Source organism: Giraffa tippelskirchi, chromosome 12, assembly GCF_054371585.1.
Source record: "Giraffa tippelskirchi isolate mGirTip1 chromosome 12, T2T-mGirTip1v1.2.pri, whole genome shotgun sequence".
Lineage (NCBI taxonomy): Eukaryota > Metazoa > Chordata > Mammalia > Artiodactyla > Giraffidae > Giraffa > Giraffa tippelskirchi.
Genome location: NC_137286.1, coordinates 63,700,446 through 63,723,639, shown reverse-complemented (window position 1 = coordinate 63,723,639; position 23,194 = coordinate 63,700,446). Strand labels below are relative to the sequence as shown.

General features: G+C 36.8%; 1 protein-coding gene across 1 annotated transcript in view; it reads left to right on the top strand.

Annotated features, from left to right (window-relative positions):
• Nucleotides 1-23,194, top strand: part of LOC145528621 (uncharacterized) — a 157,145-nt gene that overhangs the window by 6,785 nt on the left and 127,166 nt on the right. Inside the window, exon 3 of the mRNA XM_081547276.1 lies at nucleotides 5,238-5,296. Coding sequence (XP_081403402.1) covers nucleotides 5,238-5,296 — 59 coding nt within the window. The remainder of the gene's footprint in view (nucleotides 1-5,237; nucleotides 5,297-23,194) is intronic.

Here is a 23,194-nt window from a genome sequence, read left to right as displayed (position 1 = left end):
GTCTTTATTCAGAGATGACATGAGTATCTATGTAGAGAATCCCAAAGAATCTATAAAGCTAAACAAAACACTTCTGGAATTAAATGAGATACATGTGCATAACAAGGATAAAGGATATAAGGTTAGTATAAAAAAGTCAATTGTTTATATTTACCAGTTATGAACAATTGGTGTTTGAAATAAATACTTTTTTAAAAAATCCATTTACATTTGCAATTTAAAAAAATTAGGTATCCACTGCACATATTTTTGTGTGATCTAAATGCAGAAAGTACAAAATTCTGATAAAAGATAACAAATAAAATGTAAATAATGGCTATTCTGTTTTCATGGATTGGAAAACTCGGTATTAAGTCAGTTTTCCCCAGCTTTACCTATGGATACAATATAATCCTATTCAAAGCCCCAGCAAGTTATTCTGTAGATATCAGTGAACTGATTTTAAAGTTTATGTGAAAAGACAAAAGAACTAGAGTTAACCAATATAATGAAGAAAAACAAGTTTGGAGGACTCACACTACCTTATTTTGAGAGTCTTACTATAAGCTACCATAATCAAGATAGCATGGAATTGGCAAATAAATAGACATAGATCAATAGTACAGAGTAGAGGATCCAGAGGTAGATACATATAAGTACGGACTAGATGTGAAATGTAAAACTATAAAACTTCTCAAAGCAAACATAGGAGAAAATCGATGTGACCTTGGGTATTGTGATGAGTTTTTAGATATAACACCAAAAGCACAGAACCATGAAGAAAAAAAGTAAGTCGAGCTTTATTTAAATTAAAAGCTCTGATCTGGCAAAAGACACTTAAGTTAATGAAAAGACAGGAGACATTGGGAGAGTACATTTTCAAAACACTTATCTGATAAAGGTCTTCAATCCAAATAGATTTAAAAAGAAAAAAACTCTTAAAATTCAGCAAAAAGAAAACAACCCATTTAAAATGGGCAAAAAATCTGAATAGACACCTCACCAGAGAAATATACAGGTGACCATATGTAAAGGTGCCCTACACTATTTGTCATTAGGGAGATGCAAATTAAACAAACAAAAAATACTACTACACACCTAGGATAATGGCTAAAATTGAAAAAAACTGACAATGTTAATTGTTTGTGGAAAATGCAATCAACAGAAACTGTCATTCATTGGTGGCTAGAATGAAAAATGGTATAGCAATGTTGGAAAACAGTGTGGTTACAAAGCTAAGTGTTCTACATTTAGCCACTGTGCTCCTAGGTATTTCCCAAATGTGTTGAAAACTTAGGTCCACACAAAGACTAGCACATGAATATTTATAACAGCTTTATTCATAACTGCCAAAAACTGGCAGTAGGTAAGATATCCTCCAATAGGTTAATCCTTAAAACCACTGCAGTACATCCACTTTACCAAAAAAAAAAAGAGAGAGAGAGACACAGATGAACTTTGAATACATTTTGCGAAGTGACAGAAGTCAGTCAAAAAGAATACGTATGATGTGCTTCCATTTATATGATATTCTGGGAAAGGCAAACTAAAGATACAGTTAACGTGGTAGTCAGTGGGAGGGCAAGGGCTGAATAGATAAAGCAAACTGAATCTATCTTGTATGATACTGTAATGGCATATACATAACATTATGCATTTGTCAAAGCCCATAGAACTTTACAGCACAAAGAGTAAACTTTAATATATATGAAATTTAAAAACCATTTAGTAGTTGGGGGATCCCAGGTTGGAATATAAAATGTAAAAAGAGAATCTACTGTATTACAAATGTATGAAACAACTTCACTTATGGGGTTGGAAAGAAAAGGTGCTAACAAGTGACTAGGGGAGTTAGTGCAATCTGTAAGACTAAAAGCAAAGCAACTATATACAGTCCTGTACTTGATAAAGTTGTTTCTCATGAGTTTATGGATTAGCAACTCTGAAACCACTACACATACCTACTAGAGTTAAACAATTAAGTAAATTGTTGGCAGATGGTGTAAGGGTTCTTGCTGTTGGAGTAGAAAGCTATAGACAAACAAGAAGAGGTTAGAGTAATCCATGTAATAATGGGTTTGAATTGGAAGCATCACTATGAACTTATGTTCTGTATCGTATATATGTATATGCATATGTAGTTACACATATAAATATTTATATACATATATACAGTTACTTTACATGTATATCTTTCCTTAATCTGTCAGTTGAGAAAGCCTAGGAGCAATGGTAATCTAATGACAAAAGGCACACCTAAAACCCATAGCTTAGTTTCTAATACTAGTCTCCAAAAAAACAAGGGTTCTTTTCAAAAATGGTTGATTCTATGAAATGAAGTGAAAGTCGCTCAGTCATGTCCGACTCTTATGTGACCCCCATGGACTATGAAGTCCATGGAATTCTCCAGGCCAGAATACCGGAGTGAGTAGCCTTTTCCTTCTCCAGGGGATCGTCCCAACCCAGGGATCAAACTCAGGTCTCCTGCATTGCAGGTGGATTCTTTACCAGCTGAACTACCAGAGCCACCAGGGAAGCCCAAGAATACTGGAGTGGGTAGCCTATCCCTTCTCCAGTGGATCTTCCCAACCTAGGAATCAAACCAAGGTCTCCTGCACTTCAGGCAGATTCTTTACCAGCTGAGCTACCAGGGAAGCCTGATTCTACGAAGGGGCAGGGAATATTAAAGGTGAGCCTGGAGCATCCTAGAGGACCAGAAAGTAAGGAAGTGCTTCTCTCTCTTTCTAATTATCCATGAATTCACACTAATATAAAAACATGAATAAATATATTGGGAGAATAGACACAATTCTTATGTAAAATATTTCAAAACAAATTTTGTAGATACTTTGACTTCAAGGAGGTGCAACATAACTCCTCATTCCTCAAGTGTGGTCTGTGCATAGTGACTTCCTTGCAAAGAATACAGTGTGAAAAAGAAAAAGAATACAGTGTGAAAGTGGCAGGTGGGAGGAAAAGTAAATTTATAGTGAAGAAACCTGACGAACACTATCTCAGCCAGGTAATCAAGGTTAATATAGTAGTACTGATAGAATGTAACCTTGATATGACAGGATGAGAACAGTACTTTATGATCTTCTTTCCCGAAACCCGTAATGCCAGTATAATCATCAGATAATAATTAGATAAATCCCACTTGAGAGACACTATACAAAGCAGTTAACTAGTTCTCAAATCAATTCTTGATGTGCCAAAGAATTGATGCTTTTGAATTGTGGTGTTGGAGAAGACTCTTGAGAGTTCCTTGGACTGCAAGGAGATCAAACCAGTGGATCCTAAAAGAAATAAGTCCTGAATATTCATCAGAAGGACTGATGCTGAAGCTGAAGCTCCAATACTTTGGCCACTTGATGCGAAGAACTGACTCATTGCAAAGACCCTGATGCTGGGAAAGATTTAGGGCAGGAGGAGAAGGGGATGGCAGAGGATGAAATGGATAGCATTACCGACTCAATGGGCATGAGTTTGAGCAAGCTCTGGGAGCTGGTGATGGACAGGGAAGCCTGGTGTGCTGCAGTCCGTGGGGTCCAGAGTCAGACATGACTGAGCGATTGAACTGAGTTCTTCTAAAAAATGAGAAGACTATCGAAAAAAGGAAAATCTGAGAAATTATCATGGTCAGGAGGATCCTAAGTAGACAGAACATCAAAATGCAGCATCCTGTATGGGATCATGGAATAGCAGTAGGTCATTAGGCAAAAACATTGGAAATCTGTAAAAAGCATAGACTCACGACTGAAATGACTTAGCAGCAGCAGCAGCATATAGCTATATCCCCAAATGATTTGAAATAAACAATTAAAATTAGGAAGTTAATTTAGCAAAGTTGTTGTATTTGTAAACAAATAAATACAATGAAATGTGTTTATGCAAAGTACAAACAGATTTTTAAATCAACATTTCCAAGAACATCAGAAATAGCAATTACATAAGAAAAGATTAACATATATTATTACAAAACATTAGTGAAAAGAAGTAATACCTCACAAATGAAGAGATATATTCAGATTGGCAGATTTGATTATATTCAGATGTTAATTCTCCCCTAAATATTCATTTTAAATATTCAATGCATTCCAAATCCAAATCCCATTAGGAGTTTTGTAAATTGATGCCTGATTTTAAAAATTATGTATAATGCAGGTGTGAGAGGTATATAATGCAAAGAGCCAAGAAAAGCCAAGGTTGTCCTGATCAAAATGAACAAAATTTCTTAAGTTATATGATAAAATTTCAAAGCATTTCAAGAGGTTACAGTAGTTAAGACTGTGCGTAGTGACAAAAACTAGCTTAATGGGAAAAAATAGATCAAGAAATGTATGGTTACTTGATTAATAATAAAGGTGCCACTGCTGCATAATGAGGAAAAGATGAAAAAACTTGAGTCCATTTTCCAATTTCTAGACATAATGTAGACATATATGAAAAACAAAACAATAAAGATTTTTGAACATAACTTAGGAGAGCAGTGTCATGACCTTGGTGAATGCAAAAACTTATAATTGAATAACTAGCACTAACTATAAAGGAAAAATTGATAAATTGGTTTGCATCAAAATGAAAACTTCTGTTTATCCAAATCAAAACTTTTGTTTATCAAAATGTATATTCAATAAAAGATCATTACACATAAATAAACTTGTATATGTCAAGAAGTGAGAAAGAAGACATTTAAACAAGCACATCACAAAGGAGTAACACCCAAATGGCTAATAAACATGTGAAAAGGTGCTCGAGGTCATTAGATATGAGAGGAAAGAATATTCAAGCAACAAATGTTCACCAGGATATAGAAAAATTTTAAAATCAAGCTATATGTATATTTAGAATACTCTTAGACTGTGTCCATAAACATAATCCCAGGTATAAGAAAAATTTGTATACATATGCTCTAAAGTACAAACATGAGAGTACTTATAGTAGCACCATTTCTAACAGCAAAAACTGAAAGCAAAGTGCCCATCAAGAGTTAAAAGAATAAGTACACCTCGAAACATACACGCCATTAAACAACAGACAGATTCTGGGGAAGTAAAAATGAAGAGGCTAACATGATAGAGGAGGGAAAGAGAGCCTCAGCAGAGGCTCATACATGGAACGACCACATTTGTTGGCGATGGACTAATATATACAATGCTGCTTTACCAAAATCTGGGCTACACAAGGCTAGATAATGAATATCTACACAGTGTGGAATAGCAAACTACAGAGCTAAGTTAAAATTTTCTTTACCACAGACAGAACTCATCTACAATTTTCAGAGACGGGTTGAAAAAAGAATCTACAGTAGCAACAGGTATGAAGTACAAGCAGGATAAGAATTACCAAAAATGAAAATTAATCTGGACCCTCCCTTTCTTCAGTGATTACAGAGAGATATAATTCCAAATATATCTGTGGACTAATAGAGAAAAACGTCTAAGATATTTGTGTTAGTTCTTTAAGGAAGCATGGATTTTATTATGGCTAATTCTTTTCTATGAGTGACTCATATTGATGATATGATTCTCATGAGGAAAAACTTTAATTTCTACCTGAGCTTTGCTTTGATTAAATTTGAGAAGTCTTATCATTTACTAGTATTATTTCTTTGGTACATCATCTGGTTACATCTAAAATCATATATAGACAAATTTTATTTGTTAGATTGTTTTGAGTTTGCTAAGGTGTTGTGATATTTGTGGATCATAAATGAACTACTCACAATTGAAGGACCATGGCAACTGCAGCCAGAGGTTTGAAATCCAGGTATATGCTTTGCCCATGATAAGTGAGACAATAAAATCATAAGCACCCTGATACTGATATCTAGCTTCTTATTATCATGTGGCTTCATTATATTTATTTTAAGTAGAAAATCCATGCTATTAATGATGCCATTGCTTTTCTGCTCTGGCTTCCTGGAAGAGACAGCCAAGAACTGGTTAGTAATAGGATTTTAAATCTGCATAAAGATTTCTGACAGGTTTCTTGAGGCCAAAGTATATTATTTGCATCAATTTGACTATGTATGATGAGTCACTGGCTATGTATAAAGGAATGTGCCCCCCTCCCTGTTTTAGTAATATCCTTCCTATATAAATCACCAAGGAACATGAGCAACGCAAACATGAAATACATGTTCTTTGACTACTGCCCTGTCTCTGTCCTCATACACAAAGATAAATGGGGAAGGAGACCCTTTAGCCCACTTCCCCTGCGCTACCCTGTTGTCCTACACTGAATCTTTCAGATCTCCAGTCTACTTGGGACCCAGAATTTAAGGACGCTATCCCTAGTAAGAAATTACAGAACAAAGAATGTGTCCGTGTGGATGGTGCCCTGGTTTTAGTGAATGAGGATGTTTTGTCTTGAGGAGATGTGGTTGCCTAAAAAATCATGCTTAATGAAATTACTCTGGAGCCTAGCAGAGGTGAAAATCATGGAAATGAGAGTGAGAGTTCTTAGCTTCACTGTTATTGTTGTTCAGTCACTCAGTCATGTCCGACTCTTTGCGACCCCGTGGACTGCAGCACACCAGGCTTCCCTGTTCTTCACCATCTCCTGCAGCTGGCTCAAACTCATCTCCATTGAGTCAGTGATGCCATCCAACCATCTCATCCTGTGTCATCCCCTTTTCCTCCTGCCTTCAATGTTTCCCAGCATCAGGGTCTTTTGTAATGAGTCAGCTCTTTGCATTAGGTTGCCAAAGTATTGGAGCTTCAGCATCAGTCCTTCCAGTGAATAATCAGGGTCGATTTCCTTTAGGATTGACTGGCATGATCTCCTTGCAGTTCAAGGGACTCCCAAGAGTTTTCTCCAACACTGCAGTTCAAAAGCATCAATTCTTCAGTGCTCAGCCTTCTTTATTTATGGTCCAACTCACATCCATACATGACTACTGGAAAAACCATACCTTTGACTACACAGAAGTTTGTCAGCAAAGTAATGTCTCTGCTTTTTAATATGCTGTCTAGGTTGGTCATAGCTTTTCTTTCAAGAAGCAACTGTCTTTTAATTTCATGGCTGCAGTAACCATCTGCAGTGATTTTGGAGCCCAAGAAAATAAAGTCTGTCACTATTTCCGTTGTTTCCCCATCTATTTGCCATAAAGTGATGGGACTGGATGCCATGATCTTAGTTTTCTGAATGTTGAGTTTTAAGTCAGCTTTTTCACTCTCCTCTTTCACCTTCATCAAGAGGCTCTTTTGTTCTTCTTCACTTTCTGCCATAAGAGTGGTGTCATCTTCATATCTGAAGTTATTGATATTTCTCCCAGCAATCTTTATTCCAGCTTGTTCTTCATCCTGCCTGGTATTTCGCATTATGTACTCTGCATATAAGTTAAATAAGCAGGGTGACAATACAGATACAGCCTTGACATATTACTCCTTTTCCTATTTGGAACCGGTCTGTTGTTCCATGTCCCATCATAACTGTTGCTTCTTGACCTGCATACAGGTTTCTCAGGAGGCAGATAAGATGGTCTGGCATTCCAGACCTTCACTACAACTACACTGTAATAGGAACTCTATTCACAGGCTTCAGATAATAAAGCCCATATGGGAAACATGTTTCTTCCGCTTCTTTCTGTCTCCTTCTGACAAGCAATGGTTTCTTTTATATTAATCAGATTTGGGCGATTTATTCTCATATTTTTGAAATTATTCCTCAACTCTTTTTTTATATTGTGTGCACACTAGCTGAATTAAACTGCCTTTGGTAAATGCAAAGTGCAATATATATATGTTATATAATGGGATCCTCATCACAAGAATTTCACTTTTCACTTGAGTGCTTTATTGTAATTTGTGGAAGTTTTATAATTCATCAAAATCATTTATATGTTGCAATATTTGCTTTATTCTAAATATCCAACTAAATAAATTCAAACCTGTTACATTATTTCAAGTTTTTAATGTGTGGTACTTGTTGATCATTTTTGAACTGTATCCATTCAAAGATCCTGGCAATTGTGAATCTTTGTGATCCAGATATTTGTTTTCCTATTATGTAAAATCAATATAATTAGGAACTTCTTGATATCCTATTTACTTTTCAGGAATAATGCCCATGAAATATAGTTTTCCTTTGACTACTGTCCTACTGCTGTCCTCTTAGACAAAGATTATTGAGAAAGATGACTTTCTGTCCTGCTATACCAGTGACACATGAAAGCTACACAGACTATCTACACTGAATGTACCCAAACCCCAGTCTACTTTGGCACAAGGATTTTAAGAATACTAACTCTGGTTAGACTTTTCAGAATCAAGCATATATATAAGGAGAGCACCATGGCTTTTGTCATTATGCTAATCCCCAGCATAGGTGCCATACTTGGGAACAGATGTAGGAGTGTTATAGACTGTGCAAAATAAAGCTATGGCAGCAGATATGATGAAGAGAAAAGAGTAGGGAGTCCTTGAAAAGTTGTATAAAAGACTGAGCCATAGAATAAAAGTATCAGGTTAGACAGTGGTCACCTAGTCACCTGGAAGAAAGGGAATAAGGCTGCTGGAAGGACTAAAAATGGTAAGGATCCATGTGCCCTCTTCCCTTGAGCTCTGGAGAGACCCACAGAATTTCCCAAGGTGCCCTGCACTGTGTTTTCAGTCTACAGTCTTATACCTGGGCTGCCACACAAATTGCTGCCTCTGGTTGACTTTCTTCAACTAATGAAACAGGCACAATGAAGGCAAATTGGTAATCTCTATATCAGGGTGCTGAAGTCCTCAGGAATCCTGTACTCTTCCTTCAACAGCTTAGGCTATTCTGTTTTTTGTACCTTGGAAACTAAGACAAGGAACTACTGAAAAGATTCCTTGAAAACTTTCTGCAGAAGGTAAACTGGGAGAAGCTAAATGCTGTACTTAGAAGCTGAGTCCTTCATTGTTTTTCATCACAGTTGAGTGAGGCATTTTCTAAGTCTACATATATAAATCTATGTAAATATCAGAATAGACATTGAGCCTCTCCATTTTTATGACACTTTTGTTGCTAGGAATTCAAATACAAGTAAGAAGAAAAAGTAAGTTGATGGCAAGAATGAATAGTTTCTCAGATGCTGGTAGCTACAATCTGGCTTTGAGAAAGTATGTAGAAAGATAAGCCATAAAGAAACTTAAGAGTGCAGTTTAGCCTACAAAGGAACACAATATTTTCTGGGGATCCCAACAAATGAGAAGGCACACTTGAGGAAAAAGTTACTAATTCCCTATTGAAAAGTCAAGATATTAGAAAAAGTAATGCTGGAAGAGACTGAGAAAGATGCAACGGATACAACCTATGTCTGAAACTTTACCACCTCCTCAAGAGGATCTTCCCTACTCCAAGAAATCAGACAGAAAAAAATTGGTAAATGATGCAAACTAATGGACAAAATTGACATCATGTGAGAACCTTATAACTGGGATGAAATGAACTTACATGTCCGTTTTTCTTTTCTGTATCTTAAATGTTTCCAGTCCTTTCTTGTGGATACTGAAGCCATGAATTCTGCAGTTTTACTACCTTTCTTGTTTTACCCTAACCCAGAAAAAACATCCAAGATATAAGTGTTTCTGGATGACTTTATACTTATTCTTTCTCCTCTGAGGTTCCCATGCAAGCTGGTACTTCTGTAGTATATATCTTGTCTGTTGATGTGGTTGATAATATCAGAAAGGGACCTGCTATGTAACTAATGGGTATGATAGTCTGTATTCTGGATAGAGTGTTTTTGGAGCACCTGGGATGCAAGGCATCCAGGTTGATAAATATCTGCTTTCAGAAGCAAAAGGGGGCTATGGGAGAACAGCAGTCTCACCCAATGGTGAAAAAGTCCACCCAAATTATAGAAAATCTGTATTTATGAGTAGAAAAATTCTAGCCATTTAATAAAAGGGATGAATCTCATTGGTATAGTTTACAATAAAGAAAATACATGCCAATGTATAAAACATATTCTTCATTTCTAGCTCAAACAAAATGGATAATACCAGTAGAGAAATATGAAAATGTAGCATAATAAAGAAAGGATATTTACCTTATAATTCTCTTATTTATTACCTATAAGGAAGAAAGGAAAATTTGACAAGGAGATCAATCTGTTTATAGAACTGTCCATGACCATGATCTGAGAGCAATAAATAAGTCATAATTGGTCTGATACCTGTGCTATCCAATCTTGCTACTTTCTTAACCTCTGTATCTGAGTTGGCTAATTATCTTTATGTAGTCTATTTACTATATTCAGCTTTCTTGTCTTTACCTTTAGATAAAGAGTTAATGTTCATATTTGAGTTTACCTATGTAGGCTTTCAATACTTGTGACAATTGATTCCACAGAAATTCAAAGATTCATTTACTGTATTCTCTAGGTATTTACAAAAAAAACTTAAATAATTATCTCTGGCTTGAGGCTCCAAACTAATTCAACACTGGTTGATTTTCTGATAGCTGCTTACATGCTAACAAAGAAGATACTTTAGCTTTACTAAATTTCTTAGTCTCCCAAGACACAACATCTTCCTGAATATGTCACAACATTAAAACTGAAGTCAAATATTTGACATGTATATAGCTCCAATTGCATTGCATATATGCAATAGGCCAGCAGACTGAAGATAGTTGCATCCTGAACTCACCCTAATATACAAATGAAACAATGTCACACACATACACACCGCCATTGATTTTGAGAGTTGTTTGTGGATCCTTGCCTTTTATATAAAGCCTAAGCCTCTCATGGTATGTTATATGAAATAACAAAATTGTAGTATAAATAAAATAAAGAAGCCTTTCACATTCTTAGAATAGATGTTTCTCTTTTTGTGTTAGTTTTTAACTTTAATAAGACCTTTTACATTTTCTGTGATAAGATTTAGGGTGCTTCTAATAGTGAGCTTATTAAAATTTAGGCCTTGATTTTAAGCATATTGCTTACTGTTCTCTGTTATTGGATTTTGTTGCTCTGGGAATGCAAAGGTATTTACAAGGCATTATACCAAGAACTCCCTGATTAAAAGACTTAGGCTTTAACCTTAGAGCACTTAATTTACTTATAAATAGCTCATGATGTTACTATTTAAAAAGTTTTTAAGATTCATTTCTCAATTTGCTGCCAGTCTAGGTATGAGCAAATCTTACTGTCTAATTCAAATACGATTCTTTGCAAGTGTAGCCCCATTAACCCAGCTACTATGTTGCCTTATCCTGACAAAACAGGTTGAATATGACTGTCTCACAGTCATTGATATAGATATTGGACCTTGGTCTGATTTACATAATATTCCTATTCCCAAAGCTGACTTAATATTGTTCACTGAACCATAGGGGACTATAATAGTATGTTATGCAGTAGTCAATCCTCATGAGATTTTAGAGGTTTCTGTTCCTCAAACAAAAAGTTAGTCCAAGCAGCAATGTCTGCTCATTCATTTATAATTTTATTTGTGTTTCTTTTTTCCTTATGTAGTCTAGCTACAGGTTTGTCAATAGTATTTATCTTTTCCAAAAAACAACTTAAAAATATTTATATTGTTTTGTCTAGTCTCCATTTCATCTATTTCTTCTCTGATCTTTATTATTTCCTGACCTCAGATAACTTGGAGCTTAGTTTGTTCTTTTTCTAGTTTTTTGAACTGTAAAGTTAGATTACTTGAGATCTCTCTTTTTTCTTAATATAGGCATTTATTGATATTCAGTCTTCGAACAGCTGTTGCTTCACCTCATAAGTTTGGATATGTTGTGTTTCCATTTACATTTGCCTTGATTATTTTAATTTTATTTCTTTTATGACTTTTTATTTCCTTTTTCACCCATTAGTTGTTCAAGAGTGTGTTGTTTAATTTCCACATATTTGTGAATTTTCCAACATTTCTTCTGTTGTTGATTTCTAGTTTCATACTACTGTGATTGGAAAAGACACATGATAAACTCAATAATCTCATTATTTTTTTGTTAAGACATGTTTTGTGGCCTAACATATAATTTATCCTGGAGAATATTTTATGTGTACTTAAAAGAATGTATATTCTGAAGCTGTTGGATAGAATGTCCTGTATATATTTATTAGGTCTTTATGGTCTATAATGTTAAGTCCGATGTTTTCTTAGACTTTTTGTCTGGATTATTTATCTATTTTGAAAATGGGTTATTAAAGTCAGCTATGTTGTTATTCAGTCACTAAGTTGTATCCAACTCTTTATGACCCATGGACTGGAGCACATCAGGCTTCTCTCTCTTCCACTGTTTCCCAGAGTTTGCTCAAATTCATGTCCATTGAATTGGTGATGCTATCTAACCATCTCATCCTCTGCCACCCACTTCTTCTTCTGCTTTCAGTCTTTCCCAACATCAGGGTCTTTTCCAATGAGTCAGCTTCTTAAATTAAGTGGCCAAAATATTGGAGCTTAGCTTCATCAAGAGTCCTTCCAATGAAAATTCAAGGTTGATTTCCTTTAGGATTGATTGATTTGATCTCCTTGCACTTGAAGGGACTCTCCAGAGTCTTTTTGAGCACCACAGTTCGAAAGTATCAATTCTTCGAAACTCAGCCTTCTTTATGGTCCAACTCTCACATCTGCACATGATTACTGGAAAAACCATAGATTTGACTATAAGGACCTTTGTTGACAAAGTGATGTCTCTGCTTTTCAATACGTTGTCTAAGTATGCCATAGCTTTCCTTCCAAGGAGCAAGCATCTTTTAGTTTCATGACTGCAGTCACCATCTGCAGTGATTTTGGAACCCAAGAAAATAAAATCTGTCACTGCTTCCACTTTTTTCCCTTCTATTTGCCATAAGGTAATGGGACTGAATGCCATGATCTTAGTGTTTTTTTAATGTTGAGTTTCAAGTCAGTTTTTTTCACTTTCCTTCCCTAATCAAAAGGCTCTTTAGTACTTCTTGACTTTCTGCCATTAGAGTGATATCATCTGCATATCTGAGGTCACTGATATTTCTCCCAGCAATCTTGATTATGCCTCGTGATTCATCCAGCCTGACGTTTCACATGATGTACTCTGTAAGTTAAACGAGCAGGGTAGCAATATACAGCCCTATTATACTTCTTTCCCAATTTTCAACCAGTCGATCCATGTCTGACCCTAACTGTTGTTTCTTCAGCCATGTACAGGTTTCTCAGGAGGCAGGTAAGGTAAGGTGGTCTGGTACTCCCATCTCTTTAAGTATTTTCCACAGTTTGTTGTAATCCACACAGTCAAATGTTTTAACATGGTCAATCATGCAGAAGTAGATGTTTTTCTGGAACTCCTTTGCTTTCTCCATGATCCAACAAATATTGGCAATTTGATCTCTGGTTCCTCTGCTCTTTGAAACCCAGCTTTTATATCTGGAAGTTCTCAGTTCATGTATTGCTGAAGCTAAATTGAAGGATTTTGAGCATAGCCTTGCTAGCAAGTCAAAATGAGCACACGTGTATGGTAGTTGGAACATTCTTTGGCATTGCCCTTCTTTGGGATTGAAATGAAAAATAATCTTTTCTAGTCCTGTAGCCACTGCTGATTTTTCCATGTTCACTGACATGTTGAGTGGAGTACTTTAACAGCATTATCTTTCAGGACTTTAAATAGATCAGTTGGAATTTCATCACCTCCTCTAGCTTTCTTCACCATAATCCTTCCTAAGGCCCACTTGATTTCACACTTCAGGATGTCTGGCTCTAGGTTAGTGACCACACAATTGTGGTTATCCAACTCATTAAGGTTTTTCTTGTATAATTTCTCTGTGTATTCTTGTCAATTCTTCTTAATCTCTTCTGCTTCTGTTAGGTCCTTACCATCCTTTAGAGTGCCCATCCTAACATGAAATGTTGCCTTGATATCTCCAACTTTCTTAAAGAGACCTTTAGTCTTTCCCATTGTATTTTTTCCTCTATTTCTTTTCATTGTTCATTTAAAGCCTTCTTATTTCTCCTTGCTATTCTCTGGAACTCTGCTTTCATTTGGGTATACCTTTCCCTTTCTCTTTTGCCTTTCATGTCTCTTCTTTTCTCAGTAATTTGTAAAGCCTCCGCAGACAAACCACTTTGGGTTCTTGCATTTCTTTTTGTTTGGAATGGTTTTGGTTTTGCTTCCTGTACAATGTTATGAACTTCCATCCATAATTCATCAGATACTCTTTCTATCAGATCTAGTCCCTTGAATCTATTTGTCACCCCCACTGTATAATCATAAGGGATTTTATTTAAGTCATACTTGAATGGCCTAGTGGTTTTCCATACTTTCTTCAATTTAAGCCTGAATTTTTCAATGCATGATACGAGCCACAGTCATCTCCTAGTGTTGTTTAGCTGACAGTATGGAGCTTCTCCATCTTTGGCTGCAAAGAATATAGTCAATTTGATTTCAGTATTGACAATCTGGTGATTTCCATGTCTAGAATCATCTTTTGGGTTGTTGGAAAAGGGGGTTTGCTATGACCAGTGTGTTCTCTTGACAAAGCTCTTAGCCCTTACCCTGCTTCATTTTGTACTTCAAGGCCAAATGTGGCCATTATGCTGGGTATCTCTTGACTTCCTACTTTTGCATTCTAATATATATACAATGACATTTTTTTGTGTGTTAGATCTAGACGGTATTGTAGGTTTCCATAGAGGTGGTAAATCTCAGCTTCTTCAGCATCAGTGGTTGGGTCATTACTGTGACATTGAATGGTTTGCCTTGGAAACAAACTGAGATCATTCTGTCATTTTTGAGATTGCACCCAAGTACTGCATTTCAGCAAAAAGGCAAAATGGTTGTCTGAGGAGGCCTTACAAATAGCAGTGAATATAAGAGAAGGGAAAAGAAAAGGAGAAAAGGAAAGATATTCCCATTTGAATGCAGAGTTCCAAAGAGTAACAAGAAGAGATAAGAAAGCCTTTGTCAGTGATCAATGCAAAGAAATAGAGGAAAACAATAGAATGGGAAAGACTAGAGATCTCTTCAAGAAAATTAGAGATACCAAGGGAACATTTCATGCAAAGATGGGCACAATAAAGGACAGAAATGGTATGGACCTACCAGAAGCAGAAGATATTAAAAAGAGGTGGCAAGAATACACAGAAGAACTATACAAAAAAGATCCTCATGGCCCAGATAATCATGATGGTGTGATCACTCACCTAGAGCCAGACATCCTGGAATGCGAAATCAAATGGGCTTCAGGAAGCATCACTATGAACAAAGCTAGTGGAGGTGATGTGATTCCAGTTGAGCTATTTCAAAGGTTAAAAGATGATGCTGTGTAAGTGCTGCACTCAATATACCAGCAAATTTGGAAAACTCAGCAGCGGCCACAGGACTGGAAAAGGTCAGTTTTCATTCCAGTCCCAAAGAAAGGCAACGCCAAAGAATGCTCAAACTACCGCACAATTGCATTCATCTTACAGGCTAGCAAAGTAATGCTCAAAATTCTCCAAGCCAGGCTTCAGCAATACGTGAACCGTGAACTTCCAGATGTTCAAACTGGTTTTAGAAAAGGCAGAGGAACCAGAGATCAAATTGCCAACATCCGTTGGATCATTGAAAAAGCAAGAGAGCTCCAGAAAAATATCTACTTCTGCTTTACTGACTATGCCAAAGCCTTTGACTGTGTGGATCACAACAAACTCTGGAAAATTCTTCAAGAGATGGGAGTACCAGACCACCTGACCTGCCTCCTGAGAAATCTGTATGCAGGTCAAGAAGCAACAGTTAGAACTGGACATGGAACAACAGACTGATTCCAAATCCCGAAAGGAGTACATTAAGGCTGTATATTGTCACCCTGCTAATTTAACTTATATGCAGAGCACATCATGAGAAACGCTGGGCTGGATGAAGCACCAGCTGGAATCAAGATTGCCAGGAGAAATATCAATAACCTCAGATATGCAGATGACACCACCATTATGGCAGAAAGTGAAGAACTAAAGAGCCTCTTGATGAAAGTGAAAGAGGAGAGTGAAAAAGCTGGCTTCAAACTCAACATTCAGAAAACTAAGATCGTGACACCTGGTCCCATCACTTCATGGCAAATAGATGGAGAAACAGTGGAAACAGTGACAGACTTTATTTGGGGGGGGGGCTCCAAAATCACTGCAAATGGTGACTGCAGTCATGAAATTAAACGACGCTTGCTCCTTGGAAGAGAAGTTATGACTAACCTAGACAGCATAATAAAAGGCAGATACATTACTTTACCAGCAGAGGTCAGTCTAGTCAAAGTAATTGTTTTTCCAGTAGTCATGTATGGATGTGAGAGTTGGACTATAAAGAAAGCTTAGCACCAAAGAAATGATGCTTTTGAACTGTGGTGTTGGAGAAGACCCTTGAGAATCCCTTGGACTGCAAGGAGATCCAGCCAGTCTATCCTAAAGGAAATCAGTCCTGAATATTCATTGGAAGGACTGATGCTGAAGCTGAAACTCCAATACTTTGGCCACCTGATGCAAAGAAATGACTCATTTGAAAAGACTTTGATGCTGGGAAAGATTGAAGGTAGGAGGAGAAGGGGACAACAGAGGATGAGATGGTTGGATGGCATGACTGACTCAATGGACATGAGTTTGAGTAAACTCTGGGAGTTGGCACTGGACAGAGAGGCCTGGCATGCTGCAGTCCATGGGGTTCTCAAAGAGTCAGACAAGACTGAGCAACTGAAATGAACTGAACTGCATTTCAGACTCTTTTGCTGACTCTGAGGGCTACTCCATTTCTTCTAAGGCATTCTTGCCCACAGTGATAGATATACTGTCTGTCTTATTTACATTCGCCCATTCCCATCCATTTTAGTTCACTGATTCCTACGATGTTGATGTTCAATCTTGCCATCTCCTGCTTGATGATGTACAATTTCCCTTATTCATGGACCTAAGATTCCAATTTCCTATGCAATATTGTTCTTTACAGCATCAGACTTTACTTTCACCACCAGACGCATCCACAACCAAGCATCATTTCCACTTTGGCACAGTCGCTTCATTTTTTCTAAAGCTATTAGTAATTGCCCTCCACTCTATGCCCAGTAACATACTGGACACCTTCTGACCTCGTGGCTCATCTTCCAGTATCGTATCTTTTTGCCTTTTCATACTGTCCATGGGATTCTCCAGGCAAGAATACTAGAATGGTTTTCCATTTCCTCCTCCAGTGGACCACATTTTGTCAGAACATTTTACTATGACCCGTCCATCCTGGGTGGTCTTGCATGGCATGGCTCATAGCTTCATTGGGTTACACAAACCCCTTTGTCACGATAAGGCTTTTATCCATCAAGGGGTTATTAGTCAGTTATAATTATTTCAATGTTCCTATTTCACCCTCTACTTCCATCAAATCTCTTTAGTCTGCTAGGTGTTTTGATGTTGGGTGCATATATAATAATTGTTACATCTTCTTCTTGAACTGGCCTCTTAATCATTGTGTGATGACTTATTTGTCTGTTACAGATTTTTGTCTTAAAGTCTATTTTGTCTAATATAAGTATAGATATTCCTGCTCTTTTGTTGTCATTTGCATATCTTTTTTCATCTCTTCACTTTCAGCCTATGTATGCATATAAATCTAAGATGAGTCTCTTGTACACAGCATATGGTTAGGCCTTGTTATTTTATCCATTCAGTCACTCTATGTCTTTGAATCATGAGTTTGATTCATTTACTGAAAGTAATCATTGACAGGTAAGGACTTACTATTGTCATTCTGTTAATTGTTTTTTGCCTGATCTACAGTTCTCTTGTCCTCCTGTTCTCTTGAGCTCATAATTCTTTTTGCAGTTATATTGTTTATTTTCTCTTCAACTTTTGTAGATCTACCATAGGTTATTTCTTTTGTAGTTACCATAAGACTTGCATTGAACCACTTATAGTTATAATGGTCTAATTTGAGGTTTAATCACAACTTAACTTCAAGTGCATAAAAAGCTCTACACTTTTATTTCCCCCCATATGCACTCTTTATATTGTTGATGTCAGATTTTATTTTTATCTATAAATTGTGAATCTATTAAAAATTTCTTATGGTTAGAGGTATTCTTAATAGTTTTTTTAAAATTTTTACACTATGTAGTAGAGTTAAACTAATTTATGTGCCACCACACACTATTAAAACTATTTTGTCTTTGTCTATATATTTACTTTTACAAGTGAGATTTGTACTTTTATATATTTTTGTGTTTCTTTTTAGCGTTTTTTCATTTCAACTTGAAAAGCACCCTTAAGAATTTCCTGTAAGGTAGGTCTAGTGCTGACAAACTCTCTCAATTGTTTTAATTAACTGGGAAAGTCTTAATCTCATCTCTATTTTTAAAGGACACTTTCAACCAGTTTAATATTCTTGATTGGCAAGGTATTTTTCTTTTATAGTATTTTGAATATATTTTTTTTCTCTCCTAGACTACAGGATATCAGCTGATAAATCCACCTGTAGTCTTTTGTGAATTCCCATATATGTGAAGAGTCACTTATCTTTTGCTGATTTTATGGTTCTCACTTTGCCTTTGCCAGTTTAATTATAATGTGCCTTGGTTTAGACCTCTTTGGGTTCAATCTACTTGGTGACTCTTGAGCTTCATGAATTCCATTTCGCTCTGCAAATTTGGGAAGTTGTCCAACATTAATTTTTTAATTTAACTTTTAATTGGAGGCTCATTCAGTTCAGTTCAGTTCAGTCGCTCAGTTGTGTCCAGCTCTTTGCGACCCCATGGACTGCAGCATGCTAGGCCTCCCTGTCCATTGCCAGCTCCTGGAGTTTACTCAAACTCATGTCCATTGAGTCAGTGATGCCACCCAACCATCTCATCCTCTGTCGTCCCCTTCTTCTACCACCTTCAATCTTTCCCAGCATCAGGGTCTTTTCAAATGAGTCAGTTCTTTGCATTAGGTGGCCAAACTATTGGAGTTTCAGCTTCAGCATCAGACCTTCCAGTGAATATTCGGGACTGATCTCCTCTAGAATGGACTGACTGGATCTCCTTGCAGTCCAAGGGACTCTCAAGAGTCTTCTCCAACACCACAGTTCAAAAGCATCAATTCTTCGGTGCTCAGCTTTCTTTATAGTTCAACTCTCACATCCATACATGACTACTAGAAAAACCATAGCTTTGACTAGACGGACCTTTGTTGGCAAAGTAATGTCTCTGTTTTTTAATAGGTTTTCTAGGTTGGTCATAACTTTTCTTCCAAGGAGCAAGCATCATTTAATTTCATGGCTGCAGTCACCATCTGCAGTGATTTTGGAGCCCCCAAAAATAAAGTCTGTCACTATTTCCACTGTTTCCCCATCTATTTGCCATGAAGTGATGGGACCAGATGCCATGATCTTAGTTTTCTGAATGTTGAGCTTTAAGCCAACTTTTTCACTCTCTTTCACTTTCATCAAGAGGCTCTTAGTTCTTCTTCCCTTTCTGCCCTAAGGGTGGTGTCATCTGCATATCTGAGGTTATTGACATTTCTCACGGCAATCTTGATTCCAGGTTGTGCTTCATCCAGCCCAGTGTTTCTCATGATGTACTCTGCATATAAGTTAAATAAGCATATAGTATTATGATGGTCTGCCATATATCAACATGAATCAGCCATAGGTATACATATGTCCCGTTCCCTCTTAATCTCCCTCCCCCCTCCTCACCATCCCACCCCCCTAGGTTGTCATAGCACCCAAAATTTGGGTTCCCTGTGTCATACAGCAAATTCCCACTGGTTATCTACTTTACATATGGCAATGTACGTTTCAGTGCTACTCTCTCTAAAATCACTCCACCTTCTCTCTCCCCTATTTTGCCCCAAAGTCCATTCTCTATGTCTGCATTTCCATTGCTGCCCTGTAGATAGGTTTGTCAGTACCATCTTTCTAGATTCCATATATGCTGCTGCTGCTGCTGCTGCTAAGTTGCTTCAGTCGTGTCCAACTCTGTGTGACCACATAGACGGCAGCCCACCGGGCTCCACTGTCCCTGGGATTCTCCAGGCAAGAGTACTGGAGTGGGTTGCCATTGCCTTCTCCAGATTCCATATGTACACGTTAATATATATTAGTCTTTCTTTTTCTGACTTACTTCACTTTGTTTAATAGATTCTAGGTTTGTCCACCTCTTTAAAAGTGACTCAAATGCATATCTTTTTATAAATGAGTAATATTCCATTGTGTGTATGTACCACAACTTCTCTATCCATTCATCTGTCAGTGGACATCTAGTTTGCTTCCATATCCTAGCTAAACAGTGCATCATCAAAAAGTCTGCAAACAATAAATATTGGGGAGGGTGTGAGAAAAGGAAACCCTCTTTTTCTGTTGGTGGGAACTCAAATTGATACAGCCACTGTGGAGAACAGTGTGGAGACTCCTTAAAATCTAGAAATAAAACTACCATATGACTCAGCAATCCCACTACTAATCCCCTGAGTAAACCACAATCAAAAAACCACGTGTACCCCTTTGTTCATTTCAGCCATTATATTTTAAAACAATTTCTCTTTCTTTTTCCTTTCCCTTTCTAGAATTCCCATAATGCAAATATTGTCCCATGTGATGATGTTCCATTCTCCCATAGGCTTTCATCTTTAAATTTTTTTTTCTTTTTTTGTTCCTCTGACTGAATACTTTTAAATGACTTATCGTCAAAGTCACCAATTCTTTCTTCTGTTTGACTGAGTGGACTGGTGAAGTTCCCTATTGAAATTTTTAGTGTAATAATTGTATTCTTTAGCTCTAAAGTTTCTATTTGATTTTTTCTTGTTTTTATTTCTTTGTTGAACTTCATTTTGTTTATGTACTATTTTTGGTTTTTATTCAATTGTTTATGCATCTTCTCTTTTAGTTTCCTCAGTTTCTTTAAAATATTTTGAGTTCTTTGTCAAATTGTTGTTAGGGCTCCATTTCTTTAGGGTTAGTTATTATGACTTTGTTCATTTTGTTTGATAGTGTTCAATATCTCTGATTATTTGTGATCCTCTTATCCTAGTATTGATATCCCCACATTTGAGGAAGTTGTCACTTCAAGTCATTAGAGCTTGACTTGGAAGAAAAAGTCATTCATCAGCCAGTTCAGCCTGGGATTATGAAAAGGCCAGTTCTTAGCATCCACGGACAGTTGAAGTAAACTGCCAATACTCTGATGTTGGGTGAGGACACTTGCTGGGCTCTGAGATAGGGGGACGGATGGGTTTGGCCTTATAGTTGGGCAAGGCTGCAGTCTGGCCTCTCCGGCTGGATGAAACTCGTGAAGGGCTCCTTGTTCTAGCAATGCTCCTAGCAAGGCCCCTCAGTGGACAAGGTTGCTGTTAGGGGCACAGGACTTCTGTCAAGATTTACAGCAACAGTGGCAGTGAGCCCATAACCCTTTTCCTTGTTCCTACTATCCATGGTTGATATATCAGTGACAGTTCCCTCAGTGTTCCATGTGGGATAAGAGAGAAGCATACCTTTCAAACAATGTCCTGAAACCCTGGTGAAGTGGATATGTCTCAGTGTCTGTTTCCTAAACTGGCGAAATCATGGCCAAAGAGATCCTTCTCAGTGTATTGCTGTTTCAGCTCAGGGAAGGGGTGAGAGTGTACAAAATGAAACGTTTACTCTAACCCTTTTTGATGTGTTTTTCTTGTTGTTTTGTGCCCCACCAGTGTACTATACCCTTGCACTTGAGGTGTCAGACTCTCTTTTCTTTTGTGTATAGTTGCTAAATTGTTCTTCTGTGACGGAACTAGGCCCAAGATGCCTCTTTTGCCATGTTGCCAATGTTACCTTAGATTAGCCTTCCACCTTAAAATGAGTATCTATGCTGATGATAAATATGTTCTATTATGCCACCAGCCAACTTTGGAAAAATGGAGGCTTTCAAATGTTGATAGGAACTGAAATATTACATGAGATATGAATTACCAATGTATTAAAGACATTGAAAATTCTCTAACGAATTTATATTATTCTTTATAAAACCCATATTGGGAAAAAGTTATCTTAAAAAGAAATTTCAGACCAAATTGTGAAAAGAGCTACAAAGTTTTGGACTAGAAAAATTAAATGCCTGTTACTTCTACCCAGAAACTCCGATTCATAATTTCAGAAATATCTAACTCTATAAGAATTTAAAAATTATAAATCCAGGGTAAATAAGAACAACATGGGAAAATGGAAATTACATGATGGGAATTTTTCCTTACAATTTTTCAGTTGTATGATTGTGTGGCTTTTTCATTCCGCTGACCAAGTCCTTCAAACAGAAGTGAAGTTGCTCAGTCGTGTCCGACTCTTTGCGAGCCCATGGACTGACTATAGCCTACCAAGCTCCTCCGTCCATGGGATTTTCCAACAGAAGGAATATGCTAATTATTTTGGAATCTTGCAACACTTATATAGGGCTAAATAATTTAGGAGATGATACAAAGATATGTTGCTTGAAAAAATTCTGTACCACTAACTCCTAAGAAAGCCATCTATATCCAATGTTACCTGGAATATGGTGGCAAATGGACTTGATCAAGATTAGACCTTTAGAAGGTATCAAATATTTTTAGTAATGCTGAGTATGATGTTTAGATGGCCAGACAAGTTTCCATAGGCTAAAACTGATACCCAAGTATATTATCTATAACAATATATAAGATCTATATAGATCTATAACATCTAAAATATATCATCTCAACTTTTGGAATTCCTAAATAGCTAGAATCCAATAAATTGCTTCTATATTTTTTTGTAATTTAGTAGCTTTGTAACATCCTTCAAATACTCAAAATTTGCCTACTTCTTACCATTTCCAGTTCCTAAAGAGTGGAATAAATGAACCATCCCCTAAAATTTATTTGGCTCAGTTACATCAAACCACTTATGGTGGCCCAAAGCCTTACCATTGGTTTCATTGAAGTTAGCTTAACTTCCTCTAGTAAGTATAGTATTTCTCAAATATCATTTAGAAGATGTTTGAATTTAGAGATTAAGCCTAATCCTAATTATCTGATGCAATAAAAAGTAGTCATGATCAAATATAATACTTAAAGATTTTGTGACCTTCCTGGACTTATTTTGCCATCACTGTAGCCAGATGCTATAAAAATTCCACTGAGGATGTGTGTCATCAATATTGAACAGGAGATCTGGTATATGTCAAATTGTTCCAATATCTCACCGGAGAGGTTTATTGATAATTCACCCTGCCATCAAGGTAAAGAAGAAACCCAAGTAGAGGCATATTTCCCTTGTGAGATCAACACCTATGGTTGAGTGGACCTCAATTCCCATTAAGAAAAAG